The sequence below is a fragment of the Drosophila mauritiana genome, chromosome 2L, assembly GCF_004382145.1.
Source record: "Drosophila mauritiana strain mau12 chromosome 2L, ASM438214v1, whole genome shotgun sequence".
Classification (NCBI taxonomy): Eukaryota; Metazoa; Arthropoda; class Insecta; order Diptera; family Drosophilidae; genus Drosophila; species Drosophila mauritiana.
This window is the reverse complement of record NC_046667.1, coordinates 1494603-1521493: the sequence shown is the minus strand read 5'-3', so window position 1 is coordinate 1521493 and position 26891 is coordinate 1494603. Positions and strand designations below refer to the sequence as shown.

Below are 26891 nucleotides of genomic sequence, written 5' to 3'. Positions count from 1 at the left end.
AGAAGCGCGCACTTTATGGCTCCCCCCAGGACCTCGTCCTCCCAACCTGAATACGGAATACGGGTGTACGGCCATCAAAATGCGCTCCGGAGCGAGCGAGCGCTCACAGCGCCAATTACACGGGGCCCGGTCATAAAAATAAAGCGCAAATAAATACACTTAAAGCGAGAGGAAAGCGCCGACCCCGTCCGACCCGCCACGCCCCTTTTTTGCCCACATAACGGACAAAGTTCGGTGGCAAAAGCCGAAAATGAGGAACCGCTGCTAGGTCAGGACACGCACAGTGGGCCATTAAGTCCCCAGTACCTAAAGATCGAAAAATAAAATTATAATCAAATATTTATATAATTAATAAAATGTAATATAAATAATAGTAATGAATTTAAAGTGACACTTTCTGTTTAACCCAATCATCAACTATATTTCATTTTTATCGCAGATCACCAGACCTTTTGAGCAGTTAAATGGCAGTGTCGCCCACTGTACTCAGGTTGCTTTGCCGTTCTGCAGCTCGACGCTGGCATAAATCAAGCTATTTAAATGGACATTTCGCGCAATGAAAAGCGAGGTCCGAGTCACTTTGCGCTGCCTGTTGGATGTTGGTTGTTGTATGTTGTATGTTGTTTGTTGGCTGGATGCTTGGATGGTTGGATGGCTGGACGGCTGGTGCGTGGAATAATTACAATTACACCTGCACCACAGAGGGCGTAAAAGATGGGGCGTAAAAGAGGGGGTGGGGAAGAAGGAGTCGGCGCGTGCCATTGCAGTAAATTATAATTACGCCGAGTCAAAAGTTGACTTTTATTAAATTTTATTTATAATGCTTAAAATGTCATTAGCCAACTGGAGCCGGGTTAATTGCAAGCGAGTTAATGGAAGGCCACGGCAACAGCCTATCGTTGTCCCACAATAAAGAAAACCATTTGCTCAGAAAACTATCAGCAGAGACAAAAAGATTTGATGGCCATTAAATGTTTCCCCTGTCATTGCATTGATTTGTAATAAATGCTGGCCCAAAAAATTCTGAAGCAAAAACCAGAATCAGACAGTGACTGACGTTTATCACGACGCTGGCCATTGGGGCACGATTTGTCAAGATCCCAGTCGAAAAACACAGGGAGATTGTCTTTTTATGTGACTACGTGAATTTCGGCTGGCAAAAACCCGATTCTATTCTGTAAGCCGGATGCGAATATGGGTTAACCACTCCGCCCTTCCACACGCAGAAAACAAAGTGCCCATAAATAATCAATCAGCGAAGAGTCAACCGAAGTATTCACATTTTTGAGGCTTGACGATAATGGTGATGGTAATGTTTGGGAGTCGTTTTCAGCTGAGGCAGATTTGCAGAATCTTGTGGCATCTGCTTGGACATTTGGTTTTTATTTGACCACTTCTTAGGCAACCTCGACTTGGTGCAGTGACCTAGATAAATGAAATCAATGGAGCCGTAGTGATTTAATTTATAAACTCGGACATTAAACATTATTCATTTTCCCTAGGCATAGTAAAGCCTGTAAAAATGATGTGATTTTTTAAATATTAAGTACGGAATCTTTTCGATATAGGGACACTGTGTCAGAGAAAACTATGTTAAAAGTCAATGTGTCGAATGATTGCTGACCCAGTCGAAAACTGGAAGCAGATGCAAAACTTGTTATTTGCATTGGCCTATGATGTGCAAACAAGTTTTTTCGTTGACATGCAACAGCAAAAATAAATATAAAAATACAATAAAATAGGGAAATAAAAATTTAATGAATTTTTGGCCAAAAAAATAAAGACCTCAGCTTTAATCGAAAGTGTGCAGTGGCGAAACAAACCAAATATATGTTTTAAATTTCCTATGAATTAATAACGCTGATTGCAATTAAACTTCTCGTTGATGCATTGTTAATAATTTAGGCCAGAAAAGCACGAATATCTGTTAGGAACTCGTTTTGTAACTTAAAGTCAGTTCAAATTTCATCCATCTTCGCTACACAATTTTCTCCACAAATATAAGCGACTGTCGAACTTCAGTCTCCGTTAACAATAACAATAAAACTGGCACAAATACAATACATATAGAAAGAAAAGCAAATCCCCTTGGGGGAATGAAAATGTCGTAGAACTCAGTTCTCGAATGTTGTGAGTTCCAGTGATTTTCAGCTGCGACTTCAGCCCGAGCTAAATGTTTCGGAAACGGCAGTGCAAGTTCCGAACACCCGGATGCATTTTGTGTGCGCAACACACAGTGAACGCGCATTACACATACGCCGTGTGGTTCGCAGCTGGCTTCGCTGGCAGCTCGCGCTCATCTCATCAGCAGCCAATGCCTTCGACTGCAATTTGGCTGCATGGCTAAGACAGGCGGAGGATGGAGGGAGGTGCAGTGATATTCAGGGAAGTGAGTGAGATTCAGTGCACAGTTCACTGCACTTCATATTGCCGCAAGCTGCGTGTTTCTGCAGTGTTCTGCTGTATTAATACCCCTTGAAGATGCTTACTAAGACCATATTTAGTGGCAGTATATTTTGTTTCTACAGCGCTATTAAATTAATCGTTTCGACTAAGACTATAGAAATATAAGTAAGGAAATGTATCGAACGAAATGTACGACAGGTCTCTGATATATTTTAAATAGACAATCATAATTTAGAGGGTAGTATTCAGTCTGTATTGAATGGTCCTTTGCCAGTAGATTTTTTCAATCACAACTGTTCCTATAATCTAATGATGTCAATGTTTTTCCCACGCTTACAAAATAAAGGGGAAATCAGAGGACAGCGTATAAAGCTTTAAATTATTTTGGTATTTTCTTACTTAAATGATTCTGCATTTACGATTCGCATTCTTATATTTAATAAGCTTATATACAAATGGCCATTTTCGAATTGAACAAACAGTGCAAAGCAACTAAAGCAAAACTGTGAACAAAAAACTATTAAACGTTTGATTTTATTGAAATTGCTCTGCTGCAATACTGTAGAACTTACTGCATAGTATAAATACGTTGTACAAGTCAACACGTTTCTATAGTTTCTTTCCATTTACCCCTCATTCAAAACTTATTCTCTCGTGCCACGAAATTGGCTTTTATTACGCATACGCAACGTTGACTGCACTTGAAAACTTCTTTAGCTTTTCGTGCCGGGGAATATTTATGCGATTCCAGAGCACAGGAAAAGAAGAGAGCGAAGTGTGGTGGTGCTGGAAAAAGAAAACTGTCAAGATGCAAGACACAAATAAATAAATGCCAAAATATATTTTGCAGCAAGTTGTCAGCAGAAAACCTAAGCAGGAAGGAAATTATGAAACCCAGTCGAAACGCCAACAAAAACAGAAAACCTAGAGACAGCAGCAAAAACTTTTATAAAATGTGAGCTCCACTGCCTTCCTTTCGTCGTCTCGTTTTTCTTCCACTTTTTTCGGTGGCCATGAGTGTGCAAATTCCTTTCGGCTTTTGTCTAGCTCAACTCGCATTTTATAATGTGCATATTTTATAACATGTTTATGTGTTTCCCCAAAACCCGAAACCACAAACACAAAAAAGTGGTGGCAACGACAACTGCACAAAAAACATGCAACAAGTCAGCCCGTGAATCCAATTTCGTGTTGCACATGGATTTTTTTTAGTTAAAAGAGATTGAAAACGTAAAATTTGAAAAATTTATAACGCTTCCACAGCACTGAAAACGTCAAGCGTAAAACATTTATTTATAATGTAATACATGAGGTATTATACAAAGTTATTACCCGACTTCATATGGAAATATAAGTATTTGTTATATCAGACAGATACCGCAATTTGAAGGGTTTTGTTTTTAGAAGTTCAACCATTGTATTGCATTACATTTCTTGTTTGTTTTATTCCTGATATTGTAACCACAAAAGTCAACTATAAAAACTCAAATAAGTCATTCTGCTGGAACAAAAATAGCAGCATAAAAACAGAAATAATAATAAAACAGCAGTCTGAGGAGAAAAAAGGGCTTTACCACTCGCTGGAGTGACTGAAGAAATTTGCATATTTTATTAGCATGACGGGTGACAAATTTAGACGGTCCTTGGCTTTTCTTTCCACTTCCTGTCTAAGTCATTTGCGGGCGGAAAAGAGATTTTATTAACTAATCTGTCGCTTCCTCTGGACGATTCGCATTGCCATTGCGATTGACGTCACCAGGTCTGCACTCCGCAGATGTAAATGTGGATGGGGATGTAGATCCTTTTTGCTCCCAAGTCCTTGCTGCTTGCCGCACGCAAAGTGCAATTTCCGGCGGAAATGTGAGAAGGATTCCGTAATCTAATTTTAATGATTTGGCCTTCCATTCGTGGCTGCGCGCGGGCAAGTGGCCGGATTGGATTGGATTTTGCACCCCCTGGAAAATTTAAGAATTAACCCAATTTCGAAATCGTTTTTGTTGCCGACGCCCTGGAAAATATTCAATTATCCGAATTTTCAATGTCTGGATGTGACAAAATGCCACACAACATAGTTTGGAAAAGTTTTCCTCGCACTCGCCCCACCTTTTTTCCATCTTCTATATTTAGCCTGCCGTGATGCTAATGACGTCAGTGGCCTGTTTTCCTCCAACTTTCCTCTCAAAGCAAATTAGCCAAAAGGGGCTGAGGCGGTGGTAGGTGCTCCCAAAGGGCGGGGGCGTGGCAAAGTGCCATTCAAGCTGGCATCTGTGTTAAAAGTTAAAAATTAAGCGAGCAACGCAAGAAGTTCGAGGGGCCTTTTGGGCTGGCGAAAAGAATGTTTGTAGCAGTCAAAGAAAATGAAAGCTGATTAATGATAAAGGGCGCCCGATGGGCGTGGCAAGTGCGGGTGCGTGTGTGTTTCTGTGTGCGCTGCAGACTAATTAAACTAATTAAATGTGTGAAACTCACGGCATTATTTGGCAAATGCTCACCAGATGCGGGCAAATGAGATTTGGTCTCCTTTTCACGATTTTTGTTTTTGTTTCGCCACGGATCGTTTTCAAACTGAGAAAAGGTAAACTAATGCATACAACTTTCCATTGGGGCAGAAAGTAAAGTTCCAAATTAAAAGGATGAAGCCAATCAAGTTTATCGGTTTTACAATTTAGATTCGAAGACATTTTTAAACTAACATTGTTACATTTAACGAAATAATACTTTTACCTTTTTTCTAATCCCAAGTAAGCCAGAGCAGTCTATCGCACTAAATCGAAGTGACACATTTTCAATTGAATTCCTCGTCTGAATTTCCTTTGTTGGCTGCTAGTATTCCAGCAACCCGATCACTTATGCCATCAATAAATTTTCATTCTATTCGAGCAAATGCTGCATGTAAATCACCAATGAATTGCCAGCATTTTAGCCATGATGGATCAAATTTTATGCACTGGCCTAAAACAGCGCCACAAAACTTTAATCCGTTGGGACTAATTAACAATAATACGGTTTTGACCGTGGCGGCAGGCTGCAAACACAGAAACATCCTGAAATTTTAGCATTTTAATCGAACAGCCACAAAATGCTTGTCTTTTGAAATTGCAGCTGCCGCTGGCACTAATGAGTTTTACCATGTTCGCGTATTGTTTGCATTTGGGCCGGCCAGCTACCCCCCTGCATTGCGAATTTCATCGCTGAAAATTCGAAAAATGATTTTTCTCTAATTACAAAATATCATGCAGCAGCCGCAGAGGAGACCAAAAAGCGCAATTGATGTTGATTAGGCCCAGGAAACTGGGCTGCGGCCACGTGTTGTTCCTTGCTCTCACACGTGTCCTGATCCTGGCTTCCCCCATCCTTGGAGCCACCAGGATGCAACCCCAATTGCCACACATTCAGTTGTTGGCCACCGTTTGGCTGCAGCTCTTACTCCTCTCATTTCTCTCATTTCAACTCTACCCTTTTCGCCCATTATGTGCTTGATTTGATTTATTCGCGTTGGATACAAAATGAAAATGTTTTCTCTTGCGGGGAAAAGCTTTAAAGCTATCCACAGGACATAGATAAATACTCTTTCGTTGGTTTACAAATTATTAGATACACTATTTCCGACCCTATAATTGCTTTACGAACATTAATAACATTCATTCATAAATATAAAACCTTATGTTACGATATAAATATAAATCAACAGTAACCAATTACTATACCCATCGATGAAGGGTACAAGCTACATACATCACGAAAAAGCTAAAAAGAGCTTAAAAAACTTCAATTTCGATTTGCTGCTTTGTGACGCCATTCACTCAATCAAATTCGCAAAGTGCAATGGGGAGAGCCAATTGAATAGGCGATGTGGCAGCCATTCCCACTTTTGCCCATATATTGGAGTACATCTGGGCCAGCATTTCATCTATTTACCGAGTCTATCAGTGTTTTTCAATCACGGCTTCACCTGGTCCTGGACCAAGTCCTTCTGGTCTTTTCTCCACTCGAAATGCAACAAAAACAGAAATACGAAATAACAAAACAAATAAAAAGAACGAACGATTTTTGTAATAAAGGAATTGAACCAAGGGCGCGCAATTTTTCTAATGGAGCTAGGCAAGATGAGTCTTTCGATTGGAAAATGCTCCAAGGATATGAGGTGTCAACTGATGAGCTTTTCCTCGTTCTCCATCCCTTTTTCGCTTGGGCAGTTGTCTCTTTCACTGCTTGCTTCTTGATGTCAATGTGGCAAGGTGAATTCTTGGCGGAAATGGATACTCGGTAGACATCTTCAAAGCGGAATTTGTAGCAGTCCATTTGCGAAATTTCCTTTGAAACCAAATCATTGTGATTTTCTTATAACTTTCAGCATCTGTATCAGTTTATTTATTTGCTAGGGAAACTACATTTTATGATTGCTATTTAATTCATGCATTCGTATTCGTATTCGTATTCGAATTCAATTTCATCAGTCTTCGGGTGGAGACGTGTTTCTTTCAAGCTACGAATAGCAAGTTCTAAAAACTACAACAGTATAGTGAAAGTTAAACACAAAGTGTAAAGTGCAGTTTGCACAACTAACAATTATTGACTATAGTAATTATTTACTAAAATAAATAATTATTCCATATTGTTCTGGTAATTGTTATATGTGGACTTAGAACAATGAATCAAAACGACATACGTTCTCAGCGACAATGTGAACAAGACGAGCGCCGGCTCTCTTTACAACGCAACAATGCATACTTTTCTTTCGTCTCACCGCAAATCGGTGATCGAGCACCCTCACCTTCAACTAACTCGAAACTTTTGCCCTCAGCGAACGACAGACCGCGTTCTTGCTCTCCCTCTCTGCCTGCTTCGGCTCACAAGTCGTGGAGCGAAGAGACCGCCTCTCCTACCCCGCTCCTCTCGCAGCGCCAAACGTCCGTCCCGGGTAACTGTAACACTGCAATAACGAGTGCAGTGACCTCACTGGCAACTGCCACAACATCAACTTCGTCAGCGGCCCAACTAATTATCGCTGTGCCAGCTGTAAATAATTCAGCAGCACTGACCGTTTGCAACAACAATAATGCACGTAAAGAAGAATCAAAACAAAAGCAGAAGTCGATTTCGACTGTGCAGACTGGCATGGATCGCTACATCCAAATCAAGAGAAAGCTCAGCCCTCAAAACAATAAGGCAGGTAATCAACCCAAAATCAATCGAACCAACAACGGCAATGAAAACTCTGCAGTAAATAATTCAAACCGATATGCTATCTTGGCTGATTCTGCGACCGAACAACCCAACGAAAAAACGGTAGGGGAGCCAAAAAAGACCAGGCCTCCACCAATTTTCATACGAGAACAAAGTACAAATGCACTTGTAAATAAACTCGTTGCTTTGATTGGTGACAGCAAGTTCCACATTATCCCACTTAAAAAAGGAAATATTCATGAAATAAAACTACAGATCCAAACAGAAGCAGACCACCGTATAGTGACTAAATACCTAAATGATGCTGGTAAAAACTACTACACATACCAATTAAAAAGTTGCAAAGGGCTACAGGTAGTACTTAAGGGCATTGAAGCAACAGTGACACCAGCTGAGATAATTGAGGCTCTGAAGGCCAAAAACTTTTCTGCAAAGACAGCTATTAATATTTTAAACAAAGACAAAGTTCCGCAGCCACTATTCAAAATAGAACTCGAACCAGAGCTCCAGGCACTAAAGAAAAACGAAGTGCACCCAATATACAATTTACAGTACTTGCTACATCGGAGGATCACCGTGGAGGAGCCGCACAAACGTATCAATCCAGTTCAATGTACTAATTGCCAAGAATACGGCCACACCAAGGCATACTGCACCCTTAAGTCCGTATGTGTTGTCTGTAGCGAACCTCATACTACCGCAAACTGCCCCAAAAACAAGGACGATAAGTCTGTGAAGAAATGCAGTAACTGCGGGGAAAAACATACTGCAAACTACAGAGGCTGTGTGGTGTACAAAGAATTGAAGAGCCGCCTAAACAAACGTATTGCCACAGCACATACATACAACAAAGTCAATTTCTACTCTCCGCAACCGATTTTTCAACCACCCCTAACTGTCCCAAGCACTACTCCAACAATTTCTTTCGCTAGCGCCCTAAAATCCGGACTAGAAGTGCCCGCCCCACCGACAAGAACTGCTCATTCCGAACATACACCGACAAACATCCAACAAACACAACAAAGTGGCATCGAAGCTATGATGCTATCCCTACAGCAAAGCATGAAAGACTTCATGACGTTCATGCAAAATACTTTGCAAGAGCTCATGAAAAACCAAAATATCCTGATTCAACTTCTTGTATCTTCAAAATCCCCATAATGGCTTCCCTACGGATATCTCTGTGGAACGCAAATGGCGTTTCACGGCATACACAAGAGCTCACACAGTTCATTTACGAAAAAAACATCGACGTAATGCTACTATCAGAAACGCACCTCACAAATAAAAACAATTTTCATATACCAGGATACTTGTTCTATGGTACAAATCATCCAGATGGTAAAGCTCATGGAGGCACTGGAATACTCATCAGAAATCGCATAAAACACCACCACTTAAACAATTTTGACAAAAACTACTTACAATCTACGTCCATAGCCTTACAACTCAACAATGGTTCAACGACTCTAGCCGCAGTCTACTGCCCACCGCGCTTTCCAATCTCTGAGGATCAATTCATGGAATTCTTTAACACACTAGGTGACAGGTTCATCGCAGCGGGTGACTATAACGCCAAGCACACCCATTGGGGATCTCGACTTGTGTCGCCAAAGGGTAAGCAATTGTACAATGCGCTTACGAAGCCAGAAAACAAGCTAGACTATGTATCCCCGGGTAAGCCTACATACTGGCCAGCAGACCCAAGAAAAATCCCAGACCTGATCGATTTTGCAATTACTAAACATGTCCCCCGCAACATGGTCACCGCCGAAGCACTAGCAGATTTATCATCAGATCACTCACCTGTTTTTCTAAATATGCTAACTCGCCCCCACATCGTCGACCCACCGTATAGACTCACAAATTTTAGAACAAACTGGCCAAGGTATCAAAAGTATGTCTGTTCACACATAGAACTAACGACGGCATTATCTACAAAGGAGGATATAGACAAGTCAACGGAAACTCTTGAAAACATTTTAGTTTCGGCTGCAAAGGCTTCAACCCCGCCAGTGACGTATGCAAAACCAAACTACATCAAAACTAATCGCGAAATCGAGCGGCTGGTATTAGATAAACGACGCCTACGAAGGGATTGGCAGTCTAATAGATCACCAATTACTAAGCACATGCTTAAGATAGCCACACGCAGGCCTACCAATGCTCTCAAACAAGAGGAAAAAAACAGCCAACGTTCATATATCGAGCAACTCTCTCCCACCAGCACTAAGTACCCTCTTTGGAGAGCTCACAGAAACCTAAAGACTCCAATAGCGCCAATTATGCCACTCCGAAGTCCCTCTGGCACCTGGTTTCGAAGTGATGAAGAAAGAGCCAGTGCTTTCGCTGACCATTTACAAAATGTATTCCGACCAAATCCCTCTACCAACACATTTATTCTCCCTCCTTTAATAGCAGCCAATCTAGATCCTCAAGAACCCTTTGAATTCCGACCATGTGAACTAGCAAAGGTTATCAAAGAGCAACTGAACCCAAGAAAATCGCCTGGCTACGACCTAATAACTCCAAGAATGCTCATTGAACTCCCAAAGTGTGCTATTCTTCACATCTGCCTGTTGTTCAACGCAATCGCCAAGCTTGGATACTTCCCTCAAAAATGGAAAAAGTCGACCATAGTAATGATTCCAAAGCCAGGAAAAGATAAAACGCAGCCATCATCATATAGACCGATAAGCTTACTAACATGTCTTTCAAAGCTGTTTGAAAAAATGCTACTCCTTCGGATTAGCCCTCATCTTAGAATAAACAACACACTTCCAACACATCAATTTGGCTTTAGAGAAAAACATGGAACCATCGAACAGGTCAACCGAATCACGTCAGAAATTCGTACTGCTTTTGAACATCGAGAATACTGCACAGCCATTTTTCTAGACGTCGCGCAGGCATTTGACAGAGTGTGGCTCGATGGACTTTTGTTTAAAATAATCAAGCTGTTGCCCCAAAACACACATAAGCTACTGAAGTCATACCTATATAACAGAGTGTTTGCAATAAGATGCGATACAAGCACTTCACGCGATTGCGCAATCGAAGCTGGAGTGCCGCAAGGCAGTGTACTGGGTCCAATCTTATACACCCTGTATACGGCGGATTTCCCCATAGACTACAATCTAACAACCTCCACGTTCGCTGATGATACCGCGATACTCAGTCGCTCGAAATGCCCAATAAAAGCCACGGCACTCCTATCCCGACACTTAACATCTGTAGAACGATGGCTTGCCGACTGGAGAATTTCAATAAATGTTCAAAAATGCAAGCAGGTTACCTTTACCTTAAACAAACAAACATGCCCACCACTGGTCTTGAATAACATATGCATTCCACAAGCCGACGAGGTAACATATCTGGGAGTTCATCTGGACAGGCGGCTCACTTGGCGCAAACATATAGAAGCCAAATCGAAACATCTTAAACTTAAAGCAAGGAACCTCCACTGGCTCATAAATGCTCGCTCTCCACTTAGTCTGGAGTTCAAAGCTCTTCTATACAACTCCGTCTTAAAACCTATCTGGACTTATGGCTCCGAGCTGTGGGGCAACGCATCCAGAAGTAACATAGACATTATTCAGCGAGCACAGTCAAGAATTCTGAGAATTATCACTGGAGCGCCGTGGTACCTTCGAAACGAAAACATACACAGAGACCTAAAAATCAAATTAGTAATCGAAGTAATAGCTGAGAAAAAAACGAAGTATAACGAAAAGCTGACCACTCATACAAATCCCCTCGCAAGAAAACTAATCCGAGTATGCAGTCAAAGCCGGCTGCACCGCAACGACCTCCCAGCCCAGCAATAAACTTATTAGGGCATTAATGAAAAAAAAAAAAAAAAAAAAAACTATCACTAAGTGAAAGTTAATTAAGTTAGATTAAGATTTGAACACTTATTGTTAGTCTCTTAACACAAAGGGAAGATTCAATAAATAATAAAAAATTTAAAAAAAAAAAAAAAAATTCGTATTCGTATTTATTTTGCTTTAATATTCTTTTTATAATCTCATTAACTGGAATAGCCCTGGAAGGTAATTTCGACTCAATTGCCCACATTATTTCTGCGTTTATCTTGACCACCAAAGGAAAGGACCTTTGAGGTAAATTGCAGACACCTGTCCTTATCACATGCCCATTCGGCTGATCGTGAATCCTTGTTTTTATAATCGGCATTAGGCATTTGAATGGCCGAATAAAGAACCCGAGAGCACGAAAGGTACCGCACATTTGTAGCAATAAGCGGGACAATAAAACATTATGTAGCCGATAAGAAGCTGTGAACGGAACAAAGCGGAACGGAACGGAACGGAAGTGGGGGATTGGGGGCTCCCCGTCTGCGGTTTCCCTTCCGTTCCACCCTGTCATCGAGCTGCTTAGCGCCCTAATGCGATTATTAAGTGCCAAGTGCGCTGGTGTCGTGTAAAATTCATTATATTAGCCCCGCTGCCACTTGCCACACCCCCAATTTCCGGCGGCACCCCAGCGAGTTCATTGGTCCCGTTCCCATTTGGCCAGCTTCCCAGGTTCCCGTTCCCCATTGCCACGTTCCGGCGCCCACTCGCTCATGCATTGCGCGTACTCAATATCCTGTCCTTTGGCTTTGCCTCTGCCAGTCTGAAACGAAACGCGGCCGGTGACTGTGGCGCAATAAATTAGGGTCGCAAATAAATCATCCATTTTAATGTGACAGTTCCGACAAACGAAGCCCCCCTCGAAAAGCAGCCGTGGATGCTGCTGGGTTCTCAATTGGTCTGCTGGTCCTCCGCTTTGAGCGCTGTAGGTTCGAGATGGGCTCGTGATTCGGTAAGCAGCTCCGTGCTCGTGTCACAAGATATTGAAACCAGAGATATTAAGGAAAGACTTAGTTACTCCTATCAATTTGCTGTTTGCTGGCGAGGCGGGGTTTTTGGTATAAGCGATTGATTAATCCACTATGTTTCAGCCTAAGTCTAATCACGCGAACATCTCCATTGGACTATCTGCAGACCTTTCCCTTGGAAATCCTGCTCCTCGCGCAGTCGATGCCCCTATTTGTGAGCCATATTTTGCGGGTTCATTTTCAGGCGTGCCATCAGCTTTTCCTTTGGCTGGGCTTCCATTGTTTGCACATTGTTTGACTGGCATTTAGCCGCCTGCTCCTCTCCTGTTGTTGCCACTAAGTACTTGCCTAACTGCGGCACTTAATATTTTTGAATTGCTGCGCGTATGCGAGATGTTTGTGTGTTTCTTTCTCCAGCGGAGAATGGGAATGAGGCTGGATCGTGGGGCACAGGAAGTGCCCCCATTATCTGACACACCGAGGAGCACTGCAGAAAGCGCGATTTGTTGGACAAAATGTGGCCAACAGTGCGTATGATTAATAGGCGCTGATTAGGTTGTAGGTAATGTGAGAAATGACCAGTGAAAGGCATTCGAGACTTTACAAATGAGTGGGAAAATCCCTACTCTCCCCCTAATTTAAACATGAATTTATCGCACAACATTTCCTGTACGAGTGCAGCGTAATTTTCGGCTTGGGAAAAGGGGAAATTGCGCACATGTCGCCATACAAAATCCATCCAATTTCGGAACCCGAAAGACACACACACACGCATTGGGTAATGAACATTTATGAGGCAATTTCCTTGGCTGCGAACGCACACAAAACAGCCAAAGGGAGGACACAGCAGGAAGGACTTGGGGACAACTGACAAACCCACTGGAGGACAAGGCCTCCCACTGTCATCTTGGCGAGCAACTTTTTCTGCTCCACTTATGCCCAAACTAATTAAGTGCAGGAAAAAGTTGCCATTGCCTTGCCGTTTACAACTGCCGAGTTGCACTGTCTCGCTCGCAGCTGGGATACTTTGCTTTGTCTGTCCCGATAGTGCCAAATGCAGCGAGAACGAAGGATACTCGTCCTGCCAGAGATGCGAAATATGAAGACGTGCACCTTGGGCTAAAAAACACGAATCGAAAAAACATCAACAGAAATAATTTGGTAAAAAATGTTAGAATCGAGCTTTTTTATCAGTATTTGTATTTGAAATTTTCTATTTGCAATATCTCTTCCTGCCTAGAAAACAAATTTAAATCACTTCTCATTGCCTTTGAGATACATTTGTTTTGCGTCACAGGAAATGCGCAGCCCGCCAGCGCAGCACGTTTGACAACTTGCAACATTTTTAGACACTGCGCGTTGGGAGAAAGCCGGATGAGAAGCAGTGGAATCGCGGTATTAAGGACATTCTTCTTATTCTCAGCCCCGCCGTACTACGCTTTTTAGCCCTTATGCATTTCCGTTGCCGGCCAAATATTTAGCAGCCGCTCCACTTTCGCGCTGATAGCCCATTCGAGCGTCATAATAACGAAGATAAATGTTGCAAAAGTTTGCTCACAACACGCCCCAGGATAAGGAGGAAGGACCCATCTCCTATTTCGCCTGCAGCTGCGATTTCTCGGTTGCATTGTGTGCAGTTGCATACTTTTCGGCTGATGTCTCTGGTGAATATTTTGCAAAGACAAAGGCCCTGTGCGTAAAACAAAATTTGGAGCGATTCATCCAGCAAGAACTTTACGGATGTGGTGTATTGCAGGGCATCGGACCAGTGGGAATGCTTTGGCTAAAAGGAACAAGTTGACGTCAGTTGAATGCTTAGCACTCTGGGGGCCAGCACTAGGGGATATCTTCTAAATGAGCCAAAAATATCCCTACCATTTGAACATATTAAGTAAGTGGGGCTTGCACTAAGAGAAATACAATAATAAAGCCAAAATAAAATCCAGTTTCTTGCATAAGCAACAAGCTATGATACATGAAAATCCAGGAAAAACGTTTGCAGCATATCACCTTTTTCACGATCAATGAAACCATCAAATTCAATCGAACCCATTATTTCGAATTCGAAAACTGATTAGCTGAGCACAATTTTGACATGCTAGCTTTATACAAACTTTGTATAGCAATTTGGAAGTTTAATGAGAATCTGGTGGTGCAGCAAGAAGGGCAACTGCAACGGCGATGACAACAACAACAACAGCGACGACAGTTTACACTGATGCTCGTTAGTTCTACGCCAAAAACTTTGCCTTTGGCCTTGGCTGGTGCCACGCCCCTCGAAGTCCTCTTCTCGATTCTGGCTAACTGCAATTCACAAATTTCAGAATGGCCATGGGAAATGGAGAGAAGGGAAAGGACCAGCGGAGCCGGGGCAGCAGCTTTGTTGGACTTGTTGTCCTGCCATGTCCATGTCGTACTCGTTCTCGTTCACTTGATTTATGTCCGATGCGTCTGGCAAATGTTTTGGGACATCCCGATCCCGCTCCACTCCCATTCCACCCCCACAATTCCCGAGACTGCAGTCTTTGGACTTGGCTTTAATTAAAAAACTAAAATAGATGAGTGGCCGGGTAATTTGTCTAGATTGAAGCTCTCAAAAGCAATTTGATTACTACTCGTAACAAGCTATAAATTATGGCACAAAAATAAATTAGAGGTCCTTGCGGAAATAACGAAAAGGAGTGCTTGTCGCTTTTGTCTGTTTATGTAATTAATGACGACATTGTAAAGAAGTGTAATGGAAAAAATAGTCACCAGGGCTTTTGAGCCAGTAGATTTTTCAGGCTAATCGTGCGTAGCCCAAAATCCCTATGCCCACTTTATTATTTTGAAATATTTTGCTATTAATAGGCTTGTGTAACTTAAAAGTCAAAGAAACAAGCCCAGTTGATGGCGCACTTTCTTGTGTCTCGAGTCTTCAACCACCGATAGAGGAAGGGGCATAAAGTAGCTCTATAAAAATAACTCACAGATGCTTTCAATAAGACCAAAGGGAGACATTGCATGCTGAACATGCCACACATGGCGCACATTCTTTCAGACATAGCGAACAAAAGAAAACCGAAAGGTTAAAGGAAGCAACTTAAGAAAATAGCTCATACGCAGCGTGTGCCGCACGCCTCGAATGCCACAAATGCCGCTCGAATAAAGGATCAGGACTTGCTTGCCGGAAAGAGGTGCAAAGTCAGTGTAGAAGAGGACACCACAGTCACGACTTCCATTGGCAGCTGCCATGACTTGGCCACTTTCTGGCTGTGCACTTGCTTATTTTCCAATTTGTGCGTTTAGCGTTGTTTATAGGATTAGCAGCAATAATAAAAGAATAATATTGCAAGAGGCCCAAAGTGTGCGTACTTTATGGGAAAATGTGTCTGCGAGCCATGTGATGGATTTACCATTTAATAATTAAAATTGGGGACTAAAATATGTTGAGCCAGTGCAAGTCACTTGGGAAAAGTCACTGATGTCAACTGAAAGTTAGCATTTATTTTCAAGGAGCTCGACGCCTGAGTAAAATACTTTCACTGAAATATTTAGAAATGCAATACAAATTAAACAGAAATTGTGCAATATACATTACCATATATTTTAAATTCCATTTTCTTCGGGCTGACTCGAATGTTGTTTCCCACATAGTGCATAGTAAAAGATACTTTACCTGCCCGATTCATAATGTTATTCCGATGAAAGAATTTATTGAATATTTTATGCGAATTCCTCGAAATACATTTAGGGCTGCAGATCAAAGGAAACACATGAGCCACGCAGAATCCTTAAGCAGCAGACCGCGTTGCGACCCCGAGGCCACTAAACACTTGATTTGAATATGCGCACCTGATGTCGGCTACCTGGCCTCCGCTGATTGAGTTTACCTGGTTTTCGCGGGCCGGGAGCAGAGCCCGAACTTCCTTCAATCGAATTGGCCGGGTTAGGGAGAAGATGACGATGATGTCGATGCGGTTTTTTGGCTTCGCACTGCTGGCCAAAATCCATCATCGAGGTCCTCAAAGGGAGTGCGATGTAGTACATTGTGCATATATCGGGCATGTTGCCGCTGCTCCTCTTGCAGCTGACTGAAACCACAAATTGCAATTAGCGTCAGCATTTCACCCCATTGACCTCGGCTGGAGCTGCTAGCCCACCATTGATTGATGATGAGCGCTAATTTGTGAACTTTTTTCACTATACCGACCTTGGGAGGTTCAGTCGGAATATAGCAACTAAATTTGCATAGTACGAGAGGTCTAATGCTAAATGACATTAGTCAAATGATAGATGAGACTCAAAGAACCCGGAACTCGGAAACTGTGATCTCAATGATTTGTTGAAGTTAAAAAGGGGCTGAATGTCCTTTACTGTGTGTGTGTTACTGAGGATGCTAGGTTAAGAGTGCAATAAAGCCATCTCACTCAGGCCTTACTGTCCCTATTTCGCACCATTGTATTAATTTCCTTAGTTACATTTTTTATTCGCGCTGCACAATTTTTTCGCGCTTGACCTTCTCGTTATATGTTTTTTTGCTGCTTTTATATGTTTTGTGTGTTCTGCTTCGTTACCTTGGTTATAACGCAAATCCTTTGTTGTCTCCTACCCCACTCCACGCCCCTTTTTGGTTCAACCCGCATCCGCATCCTTTTCGAACAATAGCTGTGAAATAATCACTTGCCTGTTTGCACTTTATTAAGTGGACAGTGGCGGGAAAGAGACAACACGCCCCGGGCGCTTTCTCGTGTGAAAGAGACAACTGCAGTAGATTTACTGACCCAACTTTAAGTCCTTTTACGGTGGAGCTTGTCTGGTAATAATTTTCTTTTGCTTTAAGAAAATGTGTCCATAATCACTTATAAAATTACCACACTAATATTTCGCAAGAGGTCCTTCCGGGGGCGCCACAAAACTTGAATATTGCTAAGCGTAAGTACTGAAGGTTTTTTAAAGTGAAACGATATTTTCTCGAGTGCAGGTGTATAATAGCAGAGCTTGCATATCTTAGCTTATTGAAACTTTTCTGCCAAGTTAAATTGTTTCACAACTGTAACCACAGAAAAAGCCAGCTTCACCATCTATAAAAGAATATCATAATAATTTTAATCTCATACATACATTACATTTCATATTGATACTCACAGTTAAATTTGTTTGCATGCAAATAGGAAACACCCCACCAGCCGTGAGAGTAATGGGATGCTGAAGATTGTGAAGAAAGTATACCAAAGTGGACTTGTAGCGACGGTCGGCAGAGGTCCAGTCCGATTGAAAAAGGGAGTCGGCCATCTCTTGGCAGTCATCGATAATCATGTTGCACAAATAGCAAAAGGGGAACGTCTCCATAGATACACAGAACATAAAAATGGCAGTGCCGACACCAGTCGAAAATGATGAGAAAAACATTAAATTGATCATAGAGAGACCCAGTACAGTACCGATCAAGAGGAATTGTACAAAAATGGTTCCCGAAAGGACGGATCGCAAAGCGTCGACATAGCTAAAAAAAATGGGTGAAGTAAATATGTTTCAAAACAAATTGTAAATTACTGTAAGTTCAATAAGTTTGGAAAACGCAACGGCTTACTCCAATATCAAGCGGTGATCTCGAACGCAGTCGGTGAGTTCCTCCAAGTACTCATCTTCCGTCCTTCCTGGTTCCAATCGGAGATTTCTCAGTCGCTGTTTCAGGAGGCTGATGTGGCATCGAGCCATTAGCATGGAGATCAGGGGACACACATCCGTACAGAGATCCATAAAGACGGCCGCCCCCATGAGAATGACTTCGGCGATGCTAGAGATGTAAAATTGCTTTTCGGAGTCGACGTAGGGAAAGTACATGCGCCAGGCATGGATTCTCTTAATTATAAATGACAAAAAGTTTGTAACCAAGAAGGTAGAGTACGAAATGTGATAAAAAATGTAGCAAAGGTTTCCCAGGGCGACATGTCGACAAACAATGGATTTCTCCTCATCGCGAAGGCATCTCTTGTCTAGCTTATCCAGTGACATCTTAGCCTTCTGTATTTTCTTATGTCCCATCATGGTAAAATAACTTTTAAAACTGCTTCCGAGCATGTTAACGCCAATCTGGATTGAGTTAAGAAACTCCCCCGCCGAGAAGGTCTTGAACCGATGAATATACTCTACGCACACCGAGATCGGCAGAAGGATAAATACCAATAATGTCAGGAAAGTTGCCCACAGTTTGTAATGTAGATCCCACCTTGGCACGAAATCATGCTTGTTTCAATACTAACATATGTGCATAGGTCGATTTCATTACCTTTTATTTTCAGGCTCTGTCCAGCCAAAGAACCACATCGTCCGATCCAAGTAAATGAAGGCATCTCGGGACTGAACCCGCTCGCTCAATGGCTTCTCTTTAATGTGGGGAAAGAACTGGCTTAACATCTCGTCCGTGGCTTTTTTTGAATGTTTGCTTGTGCTGGGAAAAATTTCTTTTTATAGGCCGCCTCACTGTTGCAAAAGGTCTCACATGACTTGGCGGTTTCAAGAACTTACCTGTCAAGAACTTGAAAAGCTGTGTTTTGTATTTGCTAAAAGTTTTCCGGAAATGTCTGTATTAAATTTAATTCGGCAATGTTCCAATAATTAGACGATTTTATCGACCGCAGGTTCACCCACCAGAATGGAAATATGGTTGTTCAGAAAAAAATTAACAAATGTATGATTCCATTCGACCACAACCTACACCTACACACCATACACACCAAAAATCTCTTTTTAAAGCTCTTGCAATGAATTATACATTTCCTTTTTTTCCCTGCACATATTTTGTTGCTTTTATATGTTTCCGGTTTTTTGTATATAACTGCATTGGTTATTTGGCAATATAGCCAAACTTCCCCAAGCCACGCAAATGCATCCTTATGCAACAATTGGTAGTGAAATGATTTCTTGCCTGCTTGCATTTTATTAAGTGGACAGTGGTGGTGCACCCGACTCATGCACTATCCTTTCCGAAAGATACAACTGCAGTTTTCCAGCTTGGCTTTCACAAGTCTTCCACCCGAGGGCGCCACACATTGATTATTGTGAGAAACAGTGATATTACTAAATATTTATTAGGGTACAACAAATATAATACTCTATGTTTATGTTTTTAATAGCAGATCTCCTCCCTCTCAACTTATTGAAACCTTTCGGCCAAGTTAAATTGTTTAATTATCGTGACCACAGAAAATGCCAGCTTCACCATCTATAATAAAAAAGTAATTTAAAATAAGTGTACAACCTATAATACATATAGAAACCCACAGCCAGATTGGTTTGCATGCAAATAGGAAACACCCCACCAGCCGTGAGAGTAATGGGCTGCTGAAGATTGTGAAGAAAGTATACCAAAGTGGATTTGTAGCGACGGTCGGCAGAGGTCCAGTCCGATTGAAAAAGGGTGTCGGCCATCTCTTGGCAGTCATCGATAATCATGTTGCACAAATAGCAAAAGGGGGACGTCTCCATGCACACGTCGACCATATAAACGCAAGTGACGACACCAGTCCAAAATGTTGAGAAGAACATTAGGTTTATCATTGAGAGACCCAGTACAGTACCGACCAAGAGGAATTGCACAAAAATGGTTCCCGAAAAGACGGGTCGCAATACCTCAACATAGCTAAGAAATACAATAAATACAAATATTACATTGTACCATTTGAAACGCCTTACTCCAATATCAATCGATGATCCCGAATGCACTCCGTCAGCTCCTCCAAGTACTCATCTTCGGTCCTTCCTGGCTCTGATCGGAGATTTCTCAGTCGCTGTTTCAGGAGGCTAATGTGGCATCGAGCCATGAGCATGGTGATCAGGGGACACACATCCGTACAGAGATTCATGTAGACGACCTCCGTCACCAGAAAACCCTCGGCTATGCTGGAGATGAAAAACTGTTTTTCGGGATCGATATATGGAAAGTACATGCGCCAAGCATGGCGTCTCTTAAGCAAAAAATACGGGAAGTTCATGACCACAAAGCTGGAGTAAAATATGTGATACAAAATATCCAAAAAGTTTCCCATGGCGACATAGCGATGGACAGTGGACCTCTCCTCATCACTAACGCACCTCTTGTCCAGCTGATCCAGCAAAACCTTAGCTTCCTGTCTTTTCTTGAATCCCATCATGGTGAAGGCGCACTTAAAGGAGCTTCCGTATATGTCAACTCCAATCTCGAGGGAACTAAGGAACTCCCCCGCCGAGAAGGTATTGAACCGGTGGAGGTACTCGATGCTCATCGAGATCGGCAGAAGGATGATAATTACTATGTTCACGAACGCGAACCACAGCTTGTAAGGAAGGACCCACCTGTCTCGGAAATTATGGCTGTCTTAATTCTTTTGTATGTGTTAGATAGATTTCATTACCTTTTGTTTTCAGGCTCTGTCCAGCCAAAGGTCCACATCACCCGATCCAAGTAAATGAAGGCATCTCGGGACTGAACCCGCTCGCTCAATGGCTTCTCTTTAATGTGGGGAAAGAACTTGCTTAACATCTCGTTCGTGGCTTTTTTTTAATACTAGCTTGAGGTGAAAAAAGTGCCTTTTATAGGCCGCCACACTGTTGCCAATGGTCTCACATGACTTGGCGGTTTCAGAGCTTTAGCTCTGTTTCGTATTTGCTGTAAGTTTTCAAGGAAAATCAGTAGAAACTGTCATATGACAATTTCCACCAACCAGAAGTCGAATTAATCGACCGCAGGTTACCTTTCACCTGAATGGAATTATGCTCGTTCAACGAGCAGGAACTTAACATGCCATTTACCGAGTAAAACACTACCAAAAATACATTAATTCGCATGTATGGCTTCATTCGACCATACTGAACCGAATTCCCCTTATCCCGATCAATATCATTGCCTTTCGTCTGTCATTGCGTTGACCATTGGCGGTGTTAATCAATGCCCCCGCGATGGCATGCAACCGAAAAATGATTGCCGCCAAACACATTATCTGTATTATTAATGAGCTGCATGCCGCAGACTGCACTCCTGGAAAATATGCGGCTTACATTTTATGTATAATTTGCGAAATATATTCTAAAAATTTATAAAAATGCTGAAGACCTTAAAGGCACACAATGAATTAAATAGAAAAGATATATCAATCATATTATTAATATATCTTTAATACGAAAGTCCTAAGTCCTTTAGACAGCTTTACAACGGCTGAGCGCAAATGATTTTAAAACAATTTCAAAGATAATAAATGAAGTTTGGACATGATTCAAGCTTTCGCTACGTGCATCGAGTGTCCTGTAAATTGGCATCATTGTTGATTAAGTTGATCGCGGGACCCGCTGCGGGTTCCCCCAACCAAACATCTCTCTTTAAAGCTCTTTGCACAGCACATTGCATTCTCATTATAGCCTTGCTTTTCGGGTGTTTAATTAATTGAAAGCATTTTTGCCAGCGTTTGCGGCCGCTTTCCCTTTTGCCAATTTCACGGAGAGTGTGAAGCGTCGACCGTAATAATATTGACTCATTGGCGTTGAGGACGGACATCCAGACATGCAAATGCACACAAAAGGACCTCCGTGAACATGCAAATTAAATGCATTCGGCGGAGACAAACCGTCCATGTGCCCGCCCTAGAATCTTTTGTCGGTTCTGGTAATTAATCGGAATATTTTACATCTTTTTCCGGCTCATGATAGAGAGACGGAATTTAAAATTCAATCAGCGTCTGCAATGCGCAGTCCAATTTAAGTTAAAAATATGGGTATTGGCATTTAAATAATGATCCTTCCGGATCATGCGTTTTAATCCTAATGGGTATATTTTTGTGTAAACGATCTAAACGGCCTTTTTTGCATTTTTAATTTCTAAGTTTTCACGAGCTTCACAAGGTTTGTTTAAATCGTTGAAAAGTCAACCTAAGTAGAGGCTACAAAGTTTACAAACTCATCTTTAAATCAACGATTCCTGGAAAATATACCATATGCAAAACATTTGCCGTTTTTTGTTTGACTAATTTACAACATATTCCGTTTACAACAACGTATACATAACTTAAATTTATTGACAGCGATCTGATGACAAATGGATTGTTACGCATACAAATATTTTGGAATTTAAGTGATTAAGTGTTTTAAGTGGTTAAGTTTAAGAGTGAAAACTAAAAATATTCAAAATATTCAGCTGGATTCCTGCAATTAACTTTGAGAGCATCGCTATCAAAGCAATGCATATACACGGTAAACGTGCTTTCATATAATTATTTCAATTTGTTTTTGAGTAACTAATTAAATCAATAAATGTGTAATTCTATACTGCATTTTCTCGCCCTAGATTTTAGCATTAGTCAATCCTTTGAGGGAATGCAATTTATTTTAATTGCGATGCAAGGTTGCAGAATACTGCCAGAACGAAGGTGAAGGAATAATTAATGAATGAATGTTGAAAACATTCACTTTTTCTTCACGGACTGTTTTGCTTTTATTTTTTAGGTCCCAAACTCATTAGAACTTCTTTATAATCAAACTTGGGTTTCTTAAATTTGCGCTATAACTTACCAATATGAACTGCAACTTATATCAACATTTTGTAATATGAATTTGCTAAATAGGTGCTCTTAATGATTTTGTATTTCGTATACTTTCTAGAAACATAAGTTTTCCTTGTGACACCTTTAGCGAAGTTAGACTGTACGCGGACTTTGTGCAATTTTGCGGGTTGAGGAAAATCCAGCCTAATCGTGTGCTCGCAAGAAAACATCTCTTGCAGCTGTCCCGGCAGGTAGCTAAACTGTCTAGCGCCAGCTGCCTTTTCCTCGGGGATTTCCCCAGAAGATCTTCCAGTGGCAGAGTGTCGGTGTTTTCCCAGTAAACAACAGCAGGTAGCCGATGGCTTGGCTTAAATACCAGGACACCCCGACCTCAGACAGCACTGCACTCTGGACACTCAAAGCGAACAGATCTCTGCGCAGCACTCAGATTCCCAGTAAATCAGTTGGCATATATTCCATAATGGCCGAGCTACTTTTTCCACAACTGGAGCGTCCTTTGCCCTCGCTGCCATCGCTGCACTACACCCTGTTTGCCTACAGGGAGGAGTTGCGACGCCGCGATGCCCCGTTCATGAAGATGTCCACCATCAAGCTGCACCTCACGGACAACCTCATCCTGCAGACGATCAAGAACATCCGGCAGTACGACACCATAGAGATTATGAATCTCAACCAGGAGATCAACTTCAAGCGGCGGCTGACCAAGCAAATGAGGAAGGTGCGCAAACTGGAGAAGCTCGGCTTGCACATCGATCCCCGGAAACTCAACGAGGACGGCCAATGGCACTGAAGTCCGATTAAATGGAACTCCAGAACCCAAACTCCCTATCTAAACTCTATCGTATTCGTACACACACCCCCCACACTATACTTACATACTCTGAGCATGTGAAATTAGATCGTAAGCAAAGCTCCTCAAGTTTCTAAAACTCCATAAGCCAAACTAACCATAATAAGTCTATCTGTTTTGAAAAGAAATAAAAACAAAAATTAATATTATTTGTGTTGTTAATGTAAAAACAGATTTAAGCTGGGAGCTAACAATCTTCAGTGGAAGTCACACTCCGATCAAAAAAGTTTGCTATGTAAAAATTGCCAAAAATGTCTACCTTTTGGTGTATTTACTTTATATTTTCACTATTGATCTGGAGTGCTAAATCGTATAAATCTCAATCGGAACGTTCTGGAAATGTAACCATAATCACAAATTTGAGTGTGAAGGCAAGATCCGTAGATCAGTGCACTCCTGGCACAGTACTTAAGCTGAGAGTGGACAATTTCTTCGAAACCACCGAAGATGGGACGTTCTTCATAAAGTTCTATGAGCCGAATTGCATGGGCTGCCACGACTTTGAAACAACCTGGACTGACATGGCCAAATCGTTCAAGTCGAAGGAAAACCTTTGTTTTGCTGAGCTCAACTGCAAATTCGCAAAAACCATATGCAACGACTATGAGCTTCGGTATGAACCAAACCTAATATGGCTGGAAAATGGAGAGGAAGTTCAGCAGTACGACGGGGACTTGACTTCCCCTGCCATTAAAATATTCGTCAGGGAAATGATTAAGCGGAATGAAACCAACAAATCCGCTGCCGAGAGGCCATATTTTCACACCAAGCCAATTATCCTCTTCGGATGGTTCCTCTTTGCTGGGGATGTGATTTCGTATTTTGCATAAATATCTCTAAATTATAGTGGTATTGTAGGTTAAAATGAAAAATAATTATAAATAGCTGCTCTGCTGTTTCCATTAATATACGAATACGCCTCTCCTAATTATTTTAAAGAACTTTTGTCAACCAAACACGCATTTCATGCGGGCGGCACACATGTGGGTGGTTAAAACAGAAAACCCAAAAACAAAAACGCAGTTGCCGGATGCTGTGGCGGCCATAAAAAGTTTCCCCAACTGCAGCTACGAACCACATGAAAAATGCCTGGGAAAGCGTAAATTGTATTCTCAGCAGTAAGTTGCACTTGTACCCTATAGTCTTTATGTGCAGGAAACTGGCATCAGCTAAGCTAAGTCCTTGCTTTTGACCAATAAGGCATTGAAAACCCAATACTCCTCGTTTTCTTCAGCACATTTGGTGCCTGGCTCAATACATATAGTTTGTAGTTTCCACAATATAGTTTGAATTATTATGCACTGGGTAGCGAATAGGCGGGACTTCTTAGCCGGAAGGAAATGCAAATTTGTGTGTTGTGTGGGCGTGTTTCAGTAATTTAGTGCGCCATTTAAAATGTCGGTCCTTCGGGTGTGGTTTGCTGTCTTTAGAGGGAGGGGATCTGAAGATGGAGTATGTTAACTTGCAGAAACATTGCATACTTGCAAGGGCGTTTGCGCCTTTTGGTTTCAAAAAATATCAAAAGAACTCAAATATAGGTAAACGACTGAAGAAATCTAAACTGGGCATCGTCGGAGTAAAAAAAAACTAAATAAAACTGAAGAATGCCGCTGTGTATTTTGATACTCTTGAGGGGAATTTTTCTTAGAAATTGCATTTCAAGTACGAAGGACTAACAACAAATAAGTAACAAGGCAAAAAGACAGAAAACGCCGAGGAATGCACTAAAAATGGAAACGGAAGACAGGCAAAGAAAATATTAATCCGAAGCAGCACCAAACAGAGGAAAAACTTCTCGCCGTCCGCAAAAGTTTTCCTCTTCGGGGGAAAGTTTTTATTTTTTGGCTCGAAAGTTTCGGTTGCCACTCGAGCAAAATAGCTCAATGGCTGGAATGCAACTCTGTGCGAGTGTCAAAGTGCAGACGATGCTGACAGTCGCTCACAGAAGTACACCCACACGTGAGGCCTGCATTCTGAGGCACTGTGGTTGCGCAGTGTTAAGTACCGGGAAAAGTTTTCAATTCGACTTGTTATTTACTTGGGCGAAGGCAGAACAATCAAGAGTGTTTTTCGTTGGCTTGGTGGTATGAAAATGGTACTTTGCTTCTGGTACAGAGGAATATTTTATCGGCAAGGTTCTTAGCCCAAATGTTTAGCATTGTTAAATGACTCGGTACAGGAATTAAGAATTAATGATAGTTCGAAGGCCAAAGCTTTCAAATATTTAAATTTCGAATCCACCTGACTAAAGTCGTTTCATCCGTTCTCCATCAAACACACATCAAATTCCAGCCACATTCCATCCTTCAGCCCCGCTGGCATGGACATTTATTCCCAAGCCACTGTGGCAACCATACACAAAATCGCAAAATATTTTGTCCTGCAGACAAAGGAATCCCGAGGAAAGGAGACGATGAACCGGCAAGAAAAGGCCAAGCCCGAGAAGAGCAGAATTCCGGTCGATCCAGAGCGTACTCCACCACCCAATTCACCCACTTTGCCCACTTGGCCGCTGAAAACCCAGCTAAAATATGCACAAAAGAAATGGAATGAAGGGTAGCGAAACTAGTCGTGACACAATTTCTTATGCAAATTGCACAAGTCATAGGGAAAATATCAGATATACCGGCCAAATGAAAATGGTCAATTCATAAAATTCCTGCGCCAATAACATTATCGGCTCGTAAAAGTGGGCATCCAAAAATGCTGGAAAATAAAAAGAATACACCCGTCTAACGTTTCGGGAAAATGTCGCACACACACTTAAAATGGAGACATGAACCATTTGGCCAACAGATAAATGGGGCACTCGCACCGGGGATGCGGTTCAAACCCAACTCGTAATATGTGTGGACCAAAACGAGCATAAAACGAAGCCCGATACAATCCCAATTGAATCAATTGAATTGAATCGCTAACCAAAGGTTTGGGTTTATCGATGTGCGGGAATCGGAATGGGGGAGGAAATGTTTTCCTACTTTGTTGTAACACCTAGCAAACGGAAAATGTCGGGTATTTCACAAAACATACTCGGAGATTTTAGCATTTTATTTTTATAAGTATTTTAACTTTGCAATTTATTTTAATTAAGTGA

At 41.7% G+C, this 26891-nt stretch overlaps 4 protein-coding genes across 7 annotated transcripts; 2 read left to right on the top strand and 2 right to left on the bottom strand.

Moving 5' to 3' along the window:
* Positions 1-17427: 17427 nt before the first annotated feature.
* Positions 17428-18832, bottom strand: LOC117150949 (odorant receptor 22b). The gene is made up of 4 exons (XM_033318122.1): positions 18705-18832; positions 18006-18644; positions 17561-17918; positions 17428-17496 (listed from the first exon to the last, which is right to left on the bottom strand). Exons 1-4 carry the CDS (start codon positions 18830-18832, stop codon positions 17428-17430), a joined length of 1194 nt encoding a protein of 397 aa, XP_033174013.1.
* Positions 18833-19487: 655 nt separating this feature from the next.
* On the bottom strand, positions 19488-22995 carry LOC117139948 (odorant receptor 22a). Of its 4 annotated transcripts, none has more exons than XM_033302656.1 (5): positions 22955-22995; positions 20809-20905; positions 20111-20749; positions 19700-20057; positions 19488-19640 (listed from the first exon to the last, which is right to left on the bottom strand). In XM_033302656.1, exons 2-5 carry the CDS (start codon positions 20844-20846, stop codon positions 19572-19574), a joined length of 1104 nt encoding a protein of 367 aa, XP_033158547.1. In that variant the 5' UTR covers positions 20847-20905; positions 22955-22995; the 3' UTR covers positions 19488-19571. The 4 variants fall into 4 exon arrangements, with proteins under 4 accessions (XP_033158547.1, XP_033158556.1, XP_033158530.1 ...); XM_033302665.1 differs by lacking the exon at positions 22955-22995 and having other exon boundaries at positions 20111-20317; positions 20510-20749; positions 20809-21233; XM_033302639.1 differs by lacking the exon at positions 22955-22995 and having other exon boundaries at positions 20809-21233.
* A 321-nt stretch (positions 22996-23316) lies between these two features.
* LOC117145318 lies at positions 23317-23941 on the top strand. Its single transcript, XM_033310916.1, has one exon. It carries the CDS (start codon positions 23408-23410, stop codon positions 23735-23737), a length of 330 nt encoding a protein of 109 aa, XP_033166807.1. The 5' UTR covers positions 23317-23407; the 3' UTR covers positions 23738-23941.
* Positions 23942-24015: 74 nt separating this feature from the next.
* On the top strand, positions 24016-24713 carry LOC117147246 (protein disulfide-isomerase 5-1). Its single transcript, XM_033314067.1, has one exon. It carries the CDS (start codon positions 24049-24051, stop codon positions 24625-24627), a length of 579 nt encoding a protein of 192 aa, XP_033169958.1. The 5' UTR covers positions 24016-24048; the 3' UTR covers positions 24628-24713.
* Positions 24714-26891: the final 2178 nt, after the last annotated feature.